The following is an 18,069-nucleotide window of genomic DNA, read 5'->3' as shown; positions in this document are numbered from 1 at the left end:
TGTGGACGTGAACCGAGCTCGTATTAAACATGCATTAAGCTGAACTCCTGATCTGATTCATCATTGCCACAGTTTTCGCACTATCAATAAGCAAGTGGTTCCCAACATGGGGGTCAGGAACCCCACAATGGGTCACTGGATTAATAAAAATGGTGGAAGATGATAGGACAGGATATGATACAGAACAAAAAAATACTTTGCATACATAAAATTGATTTCTTTGTAAAGCTTTCCTCAAATTCTTGCTTATTTTTTGTGAATTACTGTTTCTACCTCCTTAAGCCTCTAAAAGTTAATAAAAAAAACCAAAAAAGGTTAGTTAATTAATCAATTGTCAAAAGATTGATCAGAAAATATTTTCTATAATTAAATAACCATTTTAGTACAATTTTTGTAGGCAGGTTTTTTTTTTTTTTTTTTTTAAATCAGCTGGTTTTGGAGGCTCAAATGTGATAAATTATTGCTTTTCTTTGTCGACAAGACAGTCAGACAAAAGTCAATTGAAGATGTAACCTTGCAGACTGTGGAAAACTTTAACTGATATTTCTCACAATTTTCTGACATTCTGTTGACAAAAATAGCTAATATATCAAAACAATAATGGGTAACTTATGGGTCACAGGCCAAAAACCAAAACCACTGATGTAAGCAATGGTAAATGAAAATGTTCAGTATGTACAAGTGTATAATATAATACAATCCAATAGCCATACATGCTACTGTCAAGCCTACATAGTTTATATTGTGTGTTGAAATAGTGTAGACATTTCTTCAACTCTATTCTCACCTTTTGCATCTGCAGCTTGTGGTGTTTTGAGCTGGATTGCATTCAAATGTACAGGTCTTCCTCTATTTTTTTAAGAATCCAACACAATTGACCTATAGTATCATTACTTCAAAAGGGATTCTACAAAGCTTTACGCCTTTAATATTTTCACCTTTCAGAGTAACTGAACTCCATGGACAGAAACAGCAAGATAACAAACGATATACATCAGTAATCACATGATACTTCAAATAAGGTCTTGTCAAAACAAAGTTGAAAAACCATAAAAAAAGAGCAGTCAGTACTTTAGTCTTAACAGATGCATCAGTTTGCATCACTGGTACTAGCTTGACCCTCATGCCCTCTGACCTCCTGTGATTCCTGTGCCATCCTTTTGAAAAATCGTTCAGCACGAAGTTCCTCAAAGCAAAACTCGGTGGCGCCGCTGAGCAGCAGCTCTTTACAGTACATGCTCTGTTCTTGTAGTTTTCCTGATTCTGCCTCCTTCTGTTGCTGATTGTGCTCTTGTAGTCTCTTCAGTGGAGTTTCCTCTCGGCAGAGCTTGCGCGTGGATAAAACTGTGTTCACTGCAGGGTTGATCTTACACGGAGTCCTGCGGGAGGTAGAATACCAGAACAAATCAAATAAACTCACACAGGCCAACAGGGATATAACATGACATGAATGTGGTTTCAACTAACATCCACAATATTTTAATTAATGATGATTCCATTATTTTTGAAAAACGTAATTGAAAAAAACATGTAATCTTATAAAAAGGTAATGTTACAACAAACCAAAGTGATGTCCTAACTTTTTTTTTGTCTAGACAGCTTACATGCAGCAAGTGTTTGTAAATTTTGTAACTATAGCAAGTGTCATATTTTTATTTTCTGTTTGAATAATTAATCAACTAATCTTTTCCATACAAGTAATGAGTTCCAGGAATGAACTTATTATTACTAATATGAATTTGAATGTGTTATGTGGGTTAAATGTTGAACAAAGATTTGATTCTTGTCACCACTCACATTGTAGGAGGCTGGTCTGATTCCTCAACAAATGGTTGAAAGGTAGGTTTTACAGGTGGTGGGGCCATGACAGTATGTCCGAATTTGGACTTCTGGGGCATCTGTGATCAACAAAAATGGATGAAAAAAAATGTAACTGACTGCTATAATACACATACACGCATATTTAAAAGAATTAACATGTTTTTCATACCTTGACATCACACCATTTTTCAGGCCTACGCTCATTCTCCTTTGCCCTTGCAGTAGGAGGAGCTGACCAAGACTCAAATATAGGCTCTGAAGGACCAGCACTTTCAGCCTTGTTCTCGTCAAAGACGACCAACCGACTGTTTGTAGCATTGCCCAGGACAGGGGCGCTTCGTGGCTGCAGGCCTCCAGAGATACCTGTCAACAAACCAATCAAACATCAAAATCCTTTTCCAACAATACTGTTTTCTATTTAAAGGTTACTGGTAGTATCAACTCCACCTTTTGCTACACATGTAAAGATGGCCTGTGGAGTTTTATTTGAAACAACCACAAATTATGTTTACATTCAGTGTTTCTGACCTAAACTCATTAAGGTTATGATTCATGTTGCTCATATACTCAGAGATGTCATTATGTCAGATTTTAATGTCAATTATTGTGACAGGATATATCCCAATTTTACAATTTTCATGATTATTTAATTAACGGTTTTATTCACACATTTATTTTGGTCCTGGAAATAAAAGACTTCAAGCCTACTTTATAGTAAAAAAGAAAATAAATAAATAATAGAAAATACAATTTAATATAGTCAAATAATCATTAGACTTATATGTGAGCCATTATAACTTATTTTTGAGTAGCCAAAAATTAGGCCCACAGTTTAAAAACTAACTGGATAGCCTGTAACTGATGGTGATATACTGTATGTTGAACTGTTTAATTAATATTTATTTATACAATTAAACTTGGCTTTGGCGATATTGTTCAAAACACATTCATGCCAATAAAGCATTTTCAGTGGAAAGGTTGAGAGAGGGGACCCAAGAGAGAGCCCCCCCCTCCTCCTCAAAGAAGTGCGTTTGTGTGAACTCTGGTGACTTTAATTGCTCTGGAAGAGCTTTTTTCCATGTCTGCATCAGTAAATCTGTGATCGATCGAGTGCTCTATGTAAGAAAGCCGTGAACACACACATATCTAAATTACTTAGACCTGGCTTGAGATATTCGTATATCCTCATCCTGGATTGGCAAACGTGCAACAGATTAAGTCAGGGTGCCTTTAATTTATATGTTCATGTGCTTACTTCTTATTGCAGGCCCAGTTCTGATGATAGGAGCAATGGCCTTTTTCTTCCCTCTGTGTCTGAGGTCAGCGAGAGAAATTCTCTCCTTTTGTTTGGGCTCATCATCGCTGTCATCCTCCTCTACATCCATCATCACCTGTCGGGACACACGTGCTTGCAGAGCCCTAACAATGACAACACAAAAAATTATGATTATAGCAAAATGTTGAATGCAGAAAAATATTATATTTTCAAAGTGATATCTTATTTATCTCAACCTATACTGGATGGTTCCATACTTGTGAAACTGCAGGAGTTTATCATGCGGCTCAGCGCACTTCTTGAATCCTTCCTGGTAGACGAGGTCCGCTTTGCGACAGTTGCCCTGATTCTCATATTCCTCGGACCAGGCGATGTATAAGGATGCCTGTGTCACCCCTATTCCCTGAGCTTGCATGTACCTGTAAATATCCAGAGGCTCCGGGCAGTTCTCTGCCTAAGGAAACATAACACACATTTATGGCAAAGGTTACTACCACCGTAGCAGTTTGTCAGTAGTAAACGGTAACAGTGTAGTGATTAAAATATCAAACATACAAATTTGATACAGAGGTCAACGTAGCGAGGGTCGTTGTGATATTTCTTTTCGTCTGTGAATCTGGTCACAACTTGTTCCAATAGTGTGGAAAGGTTGCTCTCCTTTCCTCCCTGTGGGATGGTCTGCTCTGTCCATTTTATATACCTGTTAAACACAAAGCCATGTGAGGAGAATTAAATGGTTAAAAAAACTCAGATTACAGAGTTTCATACAATCTACTGTTTCAATCTACATATTTCACATACCGATCCCAAACATCAAGTGGATCATCTCCATCGTACATTCGCAGTTCAGACTCAAAGGCCCTGAGGAAAAAAAGCCATAAAACTTCCATCAACATGTGAAAAACTGCTGGGTTGTATTCTGAAACTGCTATCACCTAATTAAGGTACAATGTTTTGAAGCTCATTCGTACTGTCTCTGTTGGTTGATGGTAGAGCTGAACCCATCTTGTTGTAAACTGAGCGCCTGGTGTAAGGCTGATATGTCTCTTCCTCGCCTCAGTGGCTGAATGTTCTCTTTGCTCAGCTCCCATTCAACATCTCCTCCTTCTGCCATTGTGGAAACTAAAACAACTAGATGCCTAAAGACAGACAGACAGACAGAGACACACAGATAAATGTGTATCAGTTGGATTAAAAAAAATCAGTGAATCGGTTATCTGATATCATCGGCTGATATTGGCCCATCACAGTTCTATCGGTATTGGCATATATGTTATCCAATATGCACCAACATTCTTTTAAGTTATCTAGGCAACAATTTATGTATATCTGATCCTTTTTCTTGATTTAAGTTTAATATATACGTACATTTATTTAGTTGTTGTGTTTTATAATTTATAAGAATGTATCATTAAATTCCCAGTGACATTTACTTACTTTAGTTTCAGTGCACTAATGTCATTTTATGAAATCGTTTTTACTTAAACTGTAAAATATCACAGCCTTCTTTGTCCCAAATGGTTAATAACCACATTGCAAAATATGCATTTTATGTATAGTTTTGCTTTGCAAATTTAAAGTGCTTTATAAATTAAATGTATTATTATTATATTCTGTATAAGATTATAAGCCAGTATATCGATATCTGATTTTTTTTTACTCCCTAATATCTTTTCATAGAATGGATATGAAATGGCATATAAAACTTGAAACATTGACTGTGCTGCCATAAGCAAACTGGACAATAAGTACACCAAAATAGAGTGTATGAAAGATATGCAGTTGACATTAACAAAAATTAAATGTGACGTGCAATAAATGAAGTTAACAGCGGAGGTTAAATGTTAGGTCAAGTTTGATAAAATGAATGAAACTGACAAGTAACATTAAGGGATTAAACAAACTATAATCATATGTGAATTAATTTTTAGACTAAATTAATAGCTGTCGACAACCAAGAGGTAAAATGTTTTCATCTTACTAAACATAACATTTAACCCAGAAAACAAATACGTCTCTTATGGTTAACACTAACTAGCGTAGGAAGCTAACACGCTAACCAACATTAGCTTTAGCTCGGTCGTTTTTTGTCGTTGTCCACAATTTTAGCAGAATACACCTTCCAGGTGTTAAAAAACAAAACTATGGCCACACAAAATAGTGTTTTTCATACCTCTCACACAGCTCCTTTGTGACTTTTTTTCGGATTATTTCAGCCTCACCGTTGATGCGTCTGTATTTTTGAACGAGGACCGCGAGAGCATTTGAGGAAGCTGATTGGACGAATCACAAACAGGAAACCGCGAAATGACGTAACGGCGTATCTTCCGGTGTATTTCCCTGTTTGGATTGTATCAACGCTGAAAGGTTAAAAATAGGGAGCTAGCTGCCAAATTATCCTTCACGTAATTGGCCGCTTTAACATATTTACCCGCTATAGTAATATTAGCCAAATTATAACAGCGTGTCTCATGACTTTTGGCACGTGTAGGCATGGACAACCGTTGTTATTGTTGTGCATCAAAGTTCAGCCTCTTCAAGAAGGAGGTAAGACGCTGCTGGCTAATACTATTCACCATATCTGTATATATTTAAACGATTGATAATAAACGGTGTGGTTTGCGTTGTAAATGTGCTCACAGCTGGGTTGTAAGAACTGCGGCCGCTCCTTCTGCTCCAGCTGTCTGACTTTCAGTGCTGTGGTGCCTCGCTGTGGCAACACCCATCAAAAGGTCTGCAAGCAGTGTCATAATAATCTGACAAGGTAAAAGTCAAGCTATGCAAAGGAATTTAACTAACTGTGATTATTTATTAACATGAACGCGTCTTATATGTCTTTAATTTCTGTGTTTTTTAAGCGGGGGTCCTCCTGACAGTGGTGGAAGATGGTCCCCTCCTGAAAATTACAAAAAGTCAGTATATGATCAAATTTGTAAACCTGACACTTTTCCACACGCACATCACAGCAGCTTAATAATATTAAAAGTGTGAGTTTTTTTTTCTTTTCCACAGACGGGTAGCTGCACTTGAGGCAAAACAGCAAGGGCAGACGACACAGCCTCTTGCACCAGGAGGCAGCAGAAATGCCAAAGCAGGCCTTCTCCCAGCCAAAGGCCTGAGCAAGGAAGATCAGGCTATTGCTGAAAGGCTTCAAAAGCTGAAAGAGGACACTACACCAAGTAATATTATCATATTTTTAGCAGCTACCAGTTTGATCTTACAAATAATAATGTGTTTTCACTTTGCTGATGCTGTTATAAACTTTTTTACCTCCTTGTACAGAGTCTATTCCATCTGAGAAAGAGATTGAGTCTCGCCTTGCTGCTCTAAAAGCTCCCAGCCAGCCAGTGCCTTCTGCAGCGGAGATGGAGGACCGTCTGGCAGCTTTAAGGGGTCAACCCCCGCCATCACAAGCTCCTCCACCTGTGAGCCAATCTCCTGCTGACCTGTTTGTTGTGTCTTTGGCCTAACAGTGCAGCTTCTTCACAGCATAACATATTTGCAATTAATTATTACAAATATACTACATTTTATAATGTCTTATTGTGTTCATGTAAACAGGTACACCAGCCTCCAGATAGCAGGACTCAGACTGAAAGAGTCAATGATATGATAACCCAGATGACAGATGAAGTTGCCATAGACAACCAGCAATCAAATCCTGAATGCAGTGAGATGATACTCCTCTTGTTGATTTAATCTAAATTAAATCATTGATTAATGATGCAGTCATATCATAGTTTGTGCAATGTATTTAAAGATTATGTTATAAGATTCAGACACTAATAACTCACCTTACTCAGTGTTTATGCGAATCTCTCAAATATGCTAAAACTATAAATCCCTCTGCAGGTATAGATAGCCGTATGAATGATCTCAACAAGGGGGAGGAGGGGACACTGGAGGAGAATCTGGAGGAGAACCAGGATGCAAGTAAGCAGCTTGAGGCTGAGAAGGCCCGTATCCTTGATGAGGCAATGGAGGAGCTGAGGAAGGAGCACCACTCCCAAGATCAGATCCTCCACATGGCAAAGAGGCTGGCGCAGCTGAAAGGGCAGGACCCAGACAAAGGTACCACACATTTCAGTTAAACTTGATGCTTTATGTGTACAATCAGTGTTTTACTTGTTTCTGCAGTATAGGTATAAAGATCTTTGTGTTTGTTATCCATACATTCACACTGGAATGTCATAAGATATGATAAGAGGCTTTCTACTAAATGTAAAAAATGTGGCCTCAACAGAAATGTGAATTCCTTAGTGTGTGAGAAACCTTTCATTGCTCTATTTGTCATGTCACTTTTAGTTACTTTGGAGGACTTTGAACATCCCGACAGTGATGAGGAGACTGAGGAGGAAGCTGTGAGAAGGGTATTAAAACAGGTCTGGGATTTATGGCTAAGTGAACTCCGCACTGTAGATGATAGAGCATGTTACATAATACATTGGTTTTTAAGTGTATATGACACATGCAAAGATGATCTTGAGACTACTTTAGGTTACCACAAGGGGCTGCTATTTTGTCATTTTAATAATTTGTAACGTCAATTAGAGACTTTGTGCTGAAGTGTCTGTATCTGTTTTGTTGTAGCTCTCAGAAGAAACTGCACTCGATGAAGCAAGTGGCTACAACATACCTTTAGAGCAGAGTGGACCAAGGAACATAGAAAAGAAAAAAATGTCTAAAAAACCGGTACTAAACAGCAGTCAAAGCAGACATTTTATTTTTTTTAGTTATAAAAGAGAATAGAGGATAATTCTTTGTTGATCTGATGTGTTTGATAGGCTCAAGTTCCAGCAGCCAAGAGCAGGATTTCACCAGAGGGTGTTGCACACGAGCCATCAGACAGTGATGAAGATGAACTTCCATGGTGCTGCATCTGTAACCAAGACGCCATTCTTCGCTGTCACACCTGTGATGGAGACCTGTACTGCAACCGCTGCTTCAGGTAGCACAACATAGTAATAACTGCAATCCTGGTTTTCCACTCATAGAAGTAGCTTTGCATGGTAGTCTTTGCTCTGATGCCCAATAAAGATGCCTGTGATTTGGAATGCATACCATGACCCAGATAAATTACAGGCAAGCTGCTGCCAAACTGTTAAGCGGCATGAATATAAAGTATTTAGTGTGATAAATTATCAATCCACACTCCATTATCTCCCCAGGGAAGGCCATGATAAATATGACAGGAAGGAGCATCGCACCACTAACTACACTGCGCCAAAGAAGAAGAGGAAGACATGATAGTGAGACTGTGCCGTTGGTGTTGGCTTTATCGGGATCTGGTCAGTCATCACTGTTAAATTAGTGTTTTAGCCTGAAGTGACCACTTATTGTTCATCCAACGGTGTCACAGTAACACTAATTCCTCTTTAAAGCAATCCAGAAGACTCCATTTTAAGCTGTAGCATTAACCAATTCACAGGAAGAGCATCTGTTTTCTGTACCTGCAAATGCTGATGTAGATGATAATAATGAATTAAGAAAACAATGGTTAACATATATGGCAGAGCAAAGACTAGACATAGACATAAAGCTTTATGTAAATGTAAACATGTATGATATGTGAAACACAGTTATTTTTCTTCAATTTACAAGAATAGAGGTACGTACATTTAGAAGTGGCTGCAACACAATGTTTATGCTGTAAGAAAAAACTGCACAGCTTCTGTTTGCCACCGTCCAACTGAATAAGAAGCTTGATGGGGTTTTTTTGTCACTTGTCCTACTTCCCAAAAGCAACAAAGCCCCATCTTAGATGCACTTTCCGCTTGTCGTCGTTTGATTGTTCTTCAATTTTGACAACACATACAGAAAGCAGACACATCATGAGCTCATCTGGGATGATGTACGATCCCAGACTGCTGTCAGCTCTGGACTGACAAAGTACAGAGGAGTCAGTATAAAAGGATTACTGATGGCTTTGTTTTCCTTTGGCAGCCACTGCAGCCACTCTTGTAATCTATGTTTGGCTGAGAGTCTGACATGAATATTGCCTTTCTTGTCCTTGCGTGTAATTTCATTTTAACTGGATGTAGTAGCATTAGACGCTGTGTCACATCTTTTAGCGAACGGAGGGGTTTTTTTTGTTATATTTTTAACTCTGAAGCCTTATTTTATCACAGGTATCATCACTCAACAAAAATGTCACAGTCTGTTAGGACTTGTGAGAAGTGTAGTCTTACAGTATAGATGGTGTCTGTGTCAGAGAGGCAAGAGTGGAAGTGGGGGCGAACCGAACAAATTATATTAATGGATCTCTTCGCCGGAAGACCCTCCGTATATGACAGACAGGAGACCAGAGTACTGTTTCATCAGTGTGCACTACTGTCTAGCCAGCTGAGGAGAAACCATAATTACACTCTCCTCCAGGGGCTTGCTCCATTATGGTTTGTATGGGGGGCCATTACTGTGTTTGCCTTTTTTGGCCATGTCATCCACGGACCACAGACAGGAAATGGAAGGGGATAATGGACCTTCCTGCTGCTGATTTCACTGTGTTTACTCTTAGTCATGACTTGTCAACGTCTCCTTTGTTTCCATCACTCTGTTGAAAAATGTATGGTAGAAAACAGAGCCCTGCTCTCAGTGAATGATATCCTGAGTGCCATGCTATAGTAAAGTCTTACAGTTGTCTCTGGGCAGTAGGACAGAATCGTTCTTTCAAGGCAGAATGGTTTCATTAGAACAGAAATACAGGGCAGTTGTGGTAACAGGGTGGTTTGATTAGCACTGTAAATTGATTGGTATAAAAGAGATATTTATCAATATTTAATTGTGTGTGTGTGTGGAACGAATAATATCTGATGATACCACACTCAGTTTCTTTCTTGATTGCTCATGTGCAATCACACGTAACACCTGTGATAACACATCAACACCTTTGTCTTGAAAATGTTCATTTTTATTTTGACATACAACAGTAATTAGAACAAAAATATTTATGTACATAAATATGCAACCAAAAATGTACAGTCTTACACAAAAAAAATACAGTCCGTCTGAGTAATAGTCAATATGTCTTTTATCACATGTGCAGTATTTGTATGTTGGGGAGACAAAATGTTTAAGCACTTCATAAATTAAAAAGGAAAAAAAACAACAACATTCAAACCCGACTGCTTCGGTGCTGGACTGATGCTGACCCAGGAAGAGAGTCCCACTGACACAGGAACCGCACATACAGGCATCCAAACAGTTAGCGCGTGGGTAATCGGAAGATAAGAGGCTCCGCGTTGTCTCAATTCTTTATTTGACCTATTATTTCTTCAAGGGACCTGACATTTTGCGTAGACCCTTTATCCTGTAGAGCAGCCCGTTGATAAAATCCTATAGAAAATATGGACAAAACATTTTTTTCTCCATGCAACTTAATAATCAAACAATAACATACTTTTTTTCTCTGTTAATAAATAATGCAAAATCATTCATCTTGATTAAGCTTGCATGTAATAATTATATCATTAATCATTAATAATGGAACTTTTTGATGTCTCACCTCTTTTGGCTTTCCACATTCCTGCAACAACTCCTAACAAAAGAAAAATAAGAAAGAAACCGAAAGGCACAGTTACAACATTGAACGTTGCTTTTTCACTTCACACATTGCAACATTGGATTCCTCCAAAGGTCAACTACTTGTTCAGCTATTAACCCACATAGCAAATAGTCAGGTATGTACCCAAGTCATGTTGGAACTAAGTGTTAAAACGTTTCAGATTCTATGGGCTGAATGTTGCACTCCTGGGACTTGTCCTTTGTTTGCAGAGCTGCACTTTTAGGTACCAGTTTCATGAAAGGAAAACAGTGAACTGAAATAAATGTCTGAAAAAAATAGAAATTAGTCTAACTGTTTTTGTACACAAACTCACCTGCAGTCGAGTTCTTTGCCCCTCATCTGTCAGCTCCAGGAGCTCATCTATGTCAATCTCTAACTCTGGGATCTCTTCCTCCTGTAAGAACAGAAAGAAATAAACATTTAATCAAGTATAGTAATAAAATGTTATCATCATATGTCCCACATTTGTATTCCTGGATGGTACAAAAGCTTTGCAAACATTGTATAATGTGGACCACTTGCTATCATTGATCATAAGGGTAACATTTTCCGCACCCCTGAGCAGATTCATTCATATGTAAAAGAAAGAGTGTAAGATGTGATTTGGATTTTATTGCAGCACAGTGGAATGTAAACCTTTGTATTAAGTTTTACAAGCAGTCAAAATGACAGAGTTAATAGTGTTGGTTGTATCATAGACATAAGCATAAAATACTATCTTTTTCTTCCTGATTAATTTCTCATGACAGTGATGTGATTGATAATGTGCTGTGTGCATAACTAAAGCCGAAGAGTAGTGAGGCATGAAGTGAACAATGCTGCAGGAGGCCACACTTCATATGATGTTATGGATGGTTTATCCAGTTGGCATTTAACTCAGCCATTACTAAGAGGTTATTTCCTGTTTAAATGTTTCTAAAGATTATATTCATCCCAGCTATCAACTATAATATAGTTAACTCTTCCCTTTCTAAATCATTACAAACCCTTTTTCTTAAATGTAGCATTAACTAAACAGTTGCCAGCAGCACATTACAAGATTAATGCCAAACTTATGTAAAGATTGTAAAAAATGGCACAGAGTCTCTGGTTCAATAAAACAAATATAGCAAAGTAATCACTTCAAATCACAAGCTTTTTTCCACAGCTTTTAGCTCCAATTTCAGAGGACTGAGGAGTGCTCACTGGAGGAATCCTGAACACTGAGATATCTGGAGTCAGCAGGTGCACACTCAAATTTGAGGCCTCTTTTTAAAAGGAATATTTTCCGGTCGGGGAGTTTTCATGGCTGGTGAGGATGGGGCTCGCACAGTCTTCTGGATGAGGAGAGAGCTAATCAATGTGGAAGTGCTGAGTGGCGGAATAGATGGGCGCACCTTCAGAGTCCCCTGTGCCCTCTCTAATTGATACACACTGCCAGTTTGGACCCCGTACAATTTTGCTGATTTCTGCATTAGCATCGCTTTTTCGGTCCGTGCTGTTCACTTCTGTGTCATGTGGGCTTTGCTTTACCAGCTCTGTGTTAGGCTATGGATGGTCTTTTCAGTTGTGAACAGTGTTAGTCTGAGTACTTCTAGATGTCTTGTATACATAAAGAAGAGAAGTATGTTTTCTGTCTATTCATTTCGTAACTGTTTGGAGTATTCTGTCATTGTAACTTTAGCTTGTTGTATACTGTTCACTGCAAAAACCTGAAGCTAACATGAAGCTACAGCAGGCTATTGTAATGAAACTATAGGTGGTAAATGTACTGCAGTTTCTGTTGTCAAATTAGGTCTATTCTCTTTACCCTCTTGGTATTCAACGGTACATTTTAATAATAACCGCTCTGACTGCTGCACCATCATGTTAGCTTTGGCTCAGCCTAGTAGCTCTTATTTATATTGAATCTCCATTAATTACATGAAATTATAATTAGCCAGCTAAAGCGCCATGTACAGTAAGTGAAGATAAAACCTACATATGTGCTACATAAGCTGTGACTGTAAATTAGAGTCAGTACTGTTATAAAATTATAACTACTGATCTTAAACCTTTTCTGTCATCCTGTGAGTGCAGGACCATGTAGACTACCACTGAATAGTGACAGAACATATACATGTATCATGAGGAAGTGACCCCTCACAATTTTCGGCTTCAGAGTTACCTCCATTGTCAAAGGAAAATAGCATTTTAATGAGGCCTCTGGGCAGAAATGTCTCAGCAGCACTTTTTGAAGTTAAAAGCAATAGACTGAAGCTAAAATGAATGTTGGCACTAATATTGGAATTCATGAATATTAAAGTGTTTCTCAGTGGATTACAGCTTTAGACGGCAGTACAGAGGCAGTCTAAATAAGCAGTTGAGTTTTGTCAAGATAAGATGACCTCCACTAGGATTTATATTTAAAAAATAATTCAATCATTATTATTATTATTTTTTTTTTTTTTTCCTTCTTTCGTTTGTCCTTAATTTACTTTTACCTATGCATGTCCATCTGTTGGAGCTGGGTGCCGGGGGGGTGGGGGGGTGGTATCTGTTCTGGGGTATATTGTATTTAGATCTGTAATCAGAACAATATTGTTTTTGTAATATGTAAAACTCAATAAACAGACGGTTCAAAAAAAAATAATAATAATAATAATTCAGAACGTTTCATCATAATCAGGAGTTGACCTGTTTTTCCTGTTCTGACTCCTTAGGTGTAGAACAGAGTAGCAGCACAATCATATAAGTGTCTTTTCAAATTGTACGGTTATGTGAAAGACTTCATTCATACTGTGGTGATGTTGAATTTTATTCATTTTCCATTATATATGTACAAAAACATACATACATAACACTTTTTTGTATCCAAACTACTTATCAAATTGCCATAAATTCCAGTATTGATATTTATGGTCCTTAGAAAAAAGTGAATCTAAAGCCAGTACACCATCAGGTCAAGATTTGCCCTCAGTCAACTTTTTGGTCCATGTACACTTGTGAATCTGATATTTTAGTGACCTGTCATATTCTGATATTTTAGTGACCTGTCATATCCTGATGATTGTGTGACCTCTCGTATCTTATTTCTAACTCCCTCTTCAGTGTGTCTGTTGTCTGTCCAACACTTACTGCATCGTGGGTGTAATGAGGCAGCTAAACACAGTGTGTTTCCTTTACCCACACTGAGTTTTGGCTGTTATGATGATAAGGAAACCATGCCCAGGAAATCTAGCTGTTTCAAGAAGATTTCAGTGTGTGTTTCACTTATCAGACCCTTCCCTTTTCCTGTTAGACGCACGAGCTGCCCAAAGATCAAGATATTCATTAACTAAAGTTTAAAGAGGGCAAACAGAGTGGAAAGATATCCAAATGTATTTGTCTAATTATACAAGAATTGGGCCAAATAAGACATAAAACGTACGAGAGTGTGATGTTATGAATCTGAGCCTACAACTAATCTGAGGCTATTGTAATCTTTTGTCAGTTACTATCCGGCAGACTATGTGTTTCGATTAAACTGGCAGTCACTGACAAAACCACTCAGGAAACATTGATCTGTAATCTACATACACAGGTCTAAATGTTGCTCACCATTTTAAAGTCTTTCGTGGACAGTTTTTTTTTTTTTAGTTTGTTGTGTTTCAAAAGGTGTGAATTTTGCAAAGAAGGTGGCCACCCCAGACCAAGGCAGCACTTGTATGAATTAGAGATGCAGCTAAATAATTCAGGCGGCGACACAGGGGACTGATGGTAAATGCTTCCACGCAGAAGACTCGGAGAACCAACAGAGTAACCTTCTCCTGAGCCCATGCAAAATTCATAACACTGGCCAGTGCACATGGACAGGCCATGCCTAAGTCCACACGTGTGGCTAATGCAAATATCCAGTCTATCTCAACTAGACAGTGAAGCCTTCGTTTTCATACCTCAAGTGGCTAGTTAGCTATCCTTAGGAAAAATGTGCAAAACAGGAACCTCGGATAACTTCAGAGCATGATGACGGGTGTTACCATGATTAATTCAAATACATTTCTATTGTTATTGCTATCTCCCCTAATCTCATCAGTCACACTGAGATCCCATCCTTCAGCTATCTGGGGAAAACATGTTCATCCACTATCTGCGTTGTACACGTTCTGCACGTCAATCCCAATGTTAAACTGTGTTAAAACCGGAATATGAAAGGCTACGTACCACAAATGTGACATAATTTTATGTTTCTGGGACAAGATCAAAAGAGTACACAGAGAGAGATTTAAGATCTGTTTTTGTTATTTGGTGTCCTGGTTTCCACTAATGTGATTTATTCCACCCTCAGCTTCACAAGCATATTACCATATATTACCACAGGGAAGAAGGCTTAGGGTGTAGACGGAATGAAGTTCATGAAATAAGTATTGTGATGATGAAAACAATAGCACAATATTGAAAATCCCTAGCACTCAGCTGTGCCTAAAGTGAGTTAAAATTAAACCAACCAGGCCCCGCTTACGCTATGGTTCAGAAAAAGGTGAGCAGAGATAACTGCAGATGCTAGTTGTCTATCTCCTGATTTGCTCCTTGTCATCCTATCATATGGATGTTAATGCATGGTCATGGCCTGCAGCATTAGTATTTGCCATACACAAAGGGCTGCTTGGCAGTGTAAGAAAATGCCAGACAAAGAGGGGTGGCTACAGACCACCTACAGCCAAGGGTCTCTGTGTGGTTGGAGAATTAAAAGAGAAACACTTTGTGTAAACCTTCTCCGGCATGAAACGGAGGCGGTGTTGTCATCCGATCTGCATCGTCATTAGGATGCCATGCTCCTTAACAGACACCCCTGATTCCACTGTGCCATGTTGCCTCGTGGGCGATGAGACATCTGTTGCCATGGTTTCCCCTCGGCGAATGCCAAGCAAATCAATATGGAGCCTCTGACATAATTGGATTGTATCCCACCGTACAGAAGAGGAGTTCTTAAGGTTGTGTTTCTCTCGCTCTCTCTCTCTCTCTCTCTCTCTCTCTCTCTCTCTCTCTCTCTCTCTCTCTCTCTCTCTCTCTCTCTCTCTCTCTCTCTCTCTCTCTGTGTGTGTGTGTGTCTTCTAAGCTGTAATTCCCGGTACATATTAAACATCATCTATGCAATGAAGCCTTTAATTAGGTACACATTGGAAATAATGAGCACACATTTCCATTTTATAATCCCTGTCTTCAGACATGCACTCAGCTCAAATGAATCCTGTATCATAAAGCACAGATGGTTGTGACTGGATTTTCTAATATCTAATCACCATCACCACCGATCATCATCTATATATTAGTTTCTATCATACAGAGTTATTGAGTCGTGTCAGACCCAGGATAAGCAGGATATAAAAGCTGCAACACTTGGAGAACATTTTAAAATAAAAATATCTTCACCAACCCTGCCCTGTTTATTGTTATGACACTAATTACTTTATCAAAGTCATATGAACATACTCTTCTTCCTCAATACTGATTGCTGATCGGAATCCAAGCTATTCAAATTCACACTGTGTAAAACCATCTTCTAAACGCCTCAATGATAAATGTGGCCATATGGCCACCATATGTTTAATGAGACCGAGGTGTTGCATTGTCGTGGTTGTAACATGCCAACAAATGCTTCTTAATGATTTCAATCATGCATCATATGAAAAATAATCTTATCACTATGGTCGAACACCAAGGTGTACACCATACAGCTGATACTGCAATCAGTTTGATGACACTTAAGGGCTTACATGTCAAAAACTGAATTCCAAGAGCAAAGCCACTTGCCTCCCATCCACTTTTCTTATAGGTTGCTGTAATCTTTTTTCCCTTTCCAAATATCATGGATAGCCCACCACGGGCACCTATGAGCATTCAGTGCCTCTCTTGCTCCCTTCCCCTCACCTCCTCCTCCGGCTGTCAATACAGTGTGTGTGTGTATCTGTGTGTGAGCCAGCCCTACCCTACCTCACAGTCAAACAGCAGGTGCAGCTGCCCGTCGATCCACTCTTCGATATCCAGCCTCCTCTGCAGGTCCTTGCGGTTGTACTTGACTGTCAGTTTGCCCAGCTTGCGGTGTGCCGGCTCCTCTGTTTTGTCTGTCGCCTGGAACATCACTCTAGACTGGGTGCTCGGATCTGACGCCATGGCTGCCACGGCCTCAGGAGAACCGTGGAAACACACTGAGATCTCTCTCACACACACACACTCACACACTCACACACAGACAAACACAGGATCTCACGCGTTCGTCTTGCACACTGGCTTCTCTTCTCTGTTTCTATCCCTGGTTCTGCTTTCCAGTGGGCTGCTGTTCCCACGCGTATCTCCTGTTATCTTGTTGAGTGTTTGTGCTCTCCCTCTCTATAATGCTGGCTCTGGTTCTCTGCCTGTCTTCGTCCTTCCTCTCTCTCTCTCTCTCTCTCTATCCCTCTCCCTCTCTCTCACTGTCTTGCTTTCCTTCCCTCCTCCTCTTGCAACACCCATTGCTTGCACTATCAGGAGGATGGTAATGAGATACGCCTCTGTGTGCGTGTGCGCCTGTGCGTGCATTTGTGTGTGCACATGCACCTTAAAGGGTGTGTGCTTGCTGTTTGCTCTCTTCCTTATAACAGTTAGGGGTACATAGGTCAATTACAGCAATAAAAACTGGAGAAAGGGTGAAAGGGCAAAAGTCAAGTCAGGATTATTACAAAAACTATGCCAACACGATACTGTTGACATCACAAAATGTAAAATCTTAACACAGACCTCTTTTTGTCCTTTTAACCCTGATCTTTTCATTTGTAGACATTCCCATGATCAGAAACATCAACATACCAACACAACATTTTTTTAACATTTATTATTCACTCTGTAAGAGTGTCTAAAGTATTTATCTGGTCACCAAGTCTAAAGGGTTTGCCATGCTAAGGGCTCTTGTGTTCACAAACACTTCCAACAATAGCTGGGTCCCCCTGACAGGTGAGCCAGGGTTCCTCTAGTGTGATACCTGCCTCGTCCTTTATACCAGGCATTATCAGGTGTACGTTTAATAAGCCTTGAAGTCAAATTGGCATCCTCAGTTACCTTAAATAATGGATGAATAGGAAAGCACTATTTATGGCTGTTTAGAAGTCAAATGTCAAATAAAAGTCTTGAAACGTACGAATGTTTGCGAAGTCAAATATCAACAGTAGCCGATAATTCGAAGGTCAAAAATTCATAGTGGTATTTCCCAGTGCCAAATTATTACAGCTGAGACAACAGAGACCACAGGCCACAGAGTTTCCATGGATCCTATTACAATATGAATAATGGGGTTCAGTTTTTTGTTTTGGCAGGGACTATCAATCAGTCATAGCTGCTTCATGTGTTCACCCACTGATGCACCGTCTGTTACAAACACTGAATTATTGAGTGGCCTCCAGCAGCTCACCTTTCCAGGCAAACAAATTCATTCATCTCA

General features: G+C 39.2%; 3 protein-coding genes across 3 annotated transcripts; 1 reads left to right on the top strand and 2 right to left on the bottom strand.

The window, feature by feature from the left end:
* Nucleotides 1–972: 972 nt before the first annotated feature.
* bub1bb (BUB1 mitotic checkpoint serine/threonine kinase Bb) lies at nt 973–5,341 on the bottom strand. Its single transcript, XM_062440724.1, has 9 exons — nt 5,271–5,341; nt 4,069–4,236; nt 3,899–3,958; nt 3,653–3,797; nt 3,355–3,551; nt 3,077–3,240; nt 1,991–2,184; nt 1,798–1,898; nt 973–1,379 (listed from the first exon to the last, which is right to left on the bottom strand). The coding sequence occupies exons 2-9, from the start codon at nt 4,209–4,211 to the stop codon at nt 1,091–1,093; spliced, it is 1,293 nt and encodes a 430-aa protein (XP_062296708.1). The 5' UTR covers nt 4,212–4,236; nt 5,271–5,341; the 3' UTR covers nt 973–1,090.
* A 100-nt stretch (nt 5,342–5,441) lies between these two features.
* Nucleotides 5,442–10,959, top strand: zfyve19 (zinc finger, FYVE domain containing 19). Its single transcript, XM_062440852.1, has 11 exons — nt 5,442–5,644; nt 5,740–5,861; nt 5,956–6,009; nt 6,110–6,276; nt 6,380–6,522; nt 6,659–6,767; nt 6,950–7,168; nt 7,403–7,479; nt 7,688–7,789; nt 7,882–8,045; nt 8,266–10,959. Exons 1-11 carry the CDS (start codon nt 5,591–5,593, stop codon nt 8,342–8,344), a joined length of 1,290 nt encoding a protein of 429 aa, XP_062296836.1. The 5' UTR covers nt 5,442–5,590; the 3' UTR covers nt 8,345–10,959.
* ppp1r14d (protein phosphatase 1 regulatory inhibitor subunit 14D) lies at nt 10,296–16,772 on the bottom strand. Its single transcript, XM_062440853.1, has 4 exons — nt 16,590–16,772; nt 10,972–11,052; nt 10,599–10,631; nt 10,296–10,429 (listed from the first exon to the last, which is right to left on the bottom strand). The coding sequence occupies exons 1-4, from the start codon at nt 16,767–16,769 to the stop codon at nt 10,361–10,363; spliced, it is 363 nt and encodes a 120-aa protein (XP_062296837.1). The 5' UTR covers nt 16,770–16,772; the 3' UTR covers nt 10,296–10,360.
* Nucleotides 16,773–18,069: the final 1,297 nt, after the last annotated feature.

The sequence above is a fragment of the Scomber scombrus genome, chromosome 19, assembly GCF_963691925.1.
Source record: "Scomber scombrus chromosome 19, fScoSco1.1, whole genome shotgun sequence".
Lineage (NCBI taxonomy): Eukaryota > Metazoa > Chordata > Actinopteri > Scombriformes > Scombridae > Scomber > Scomber scombrus.
Note: the sequence above shows the minus strand (reverse complement) of the source record. Positions and strands in the feature narration are given on the sequence as shown.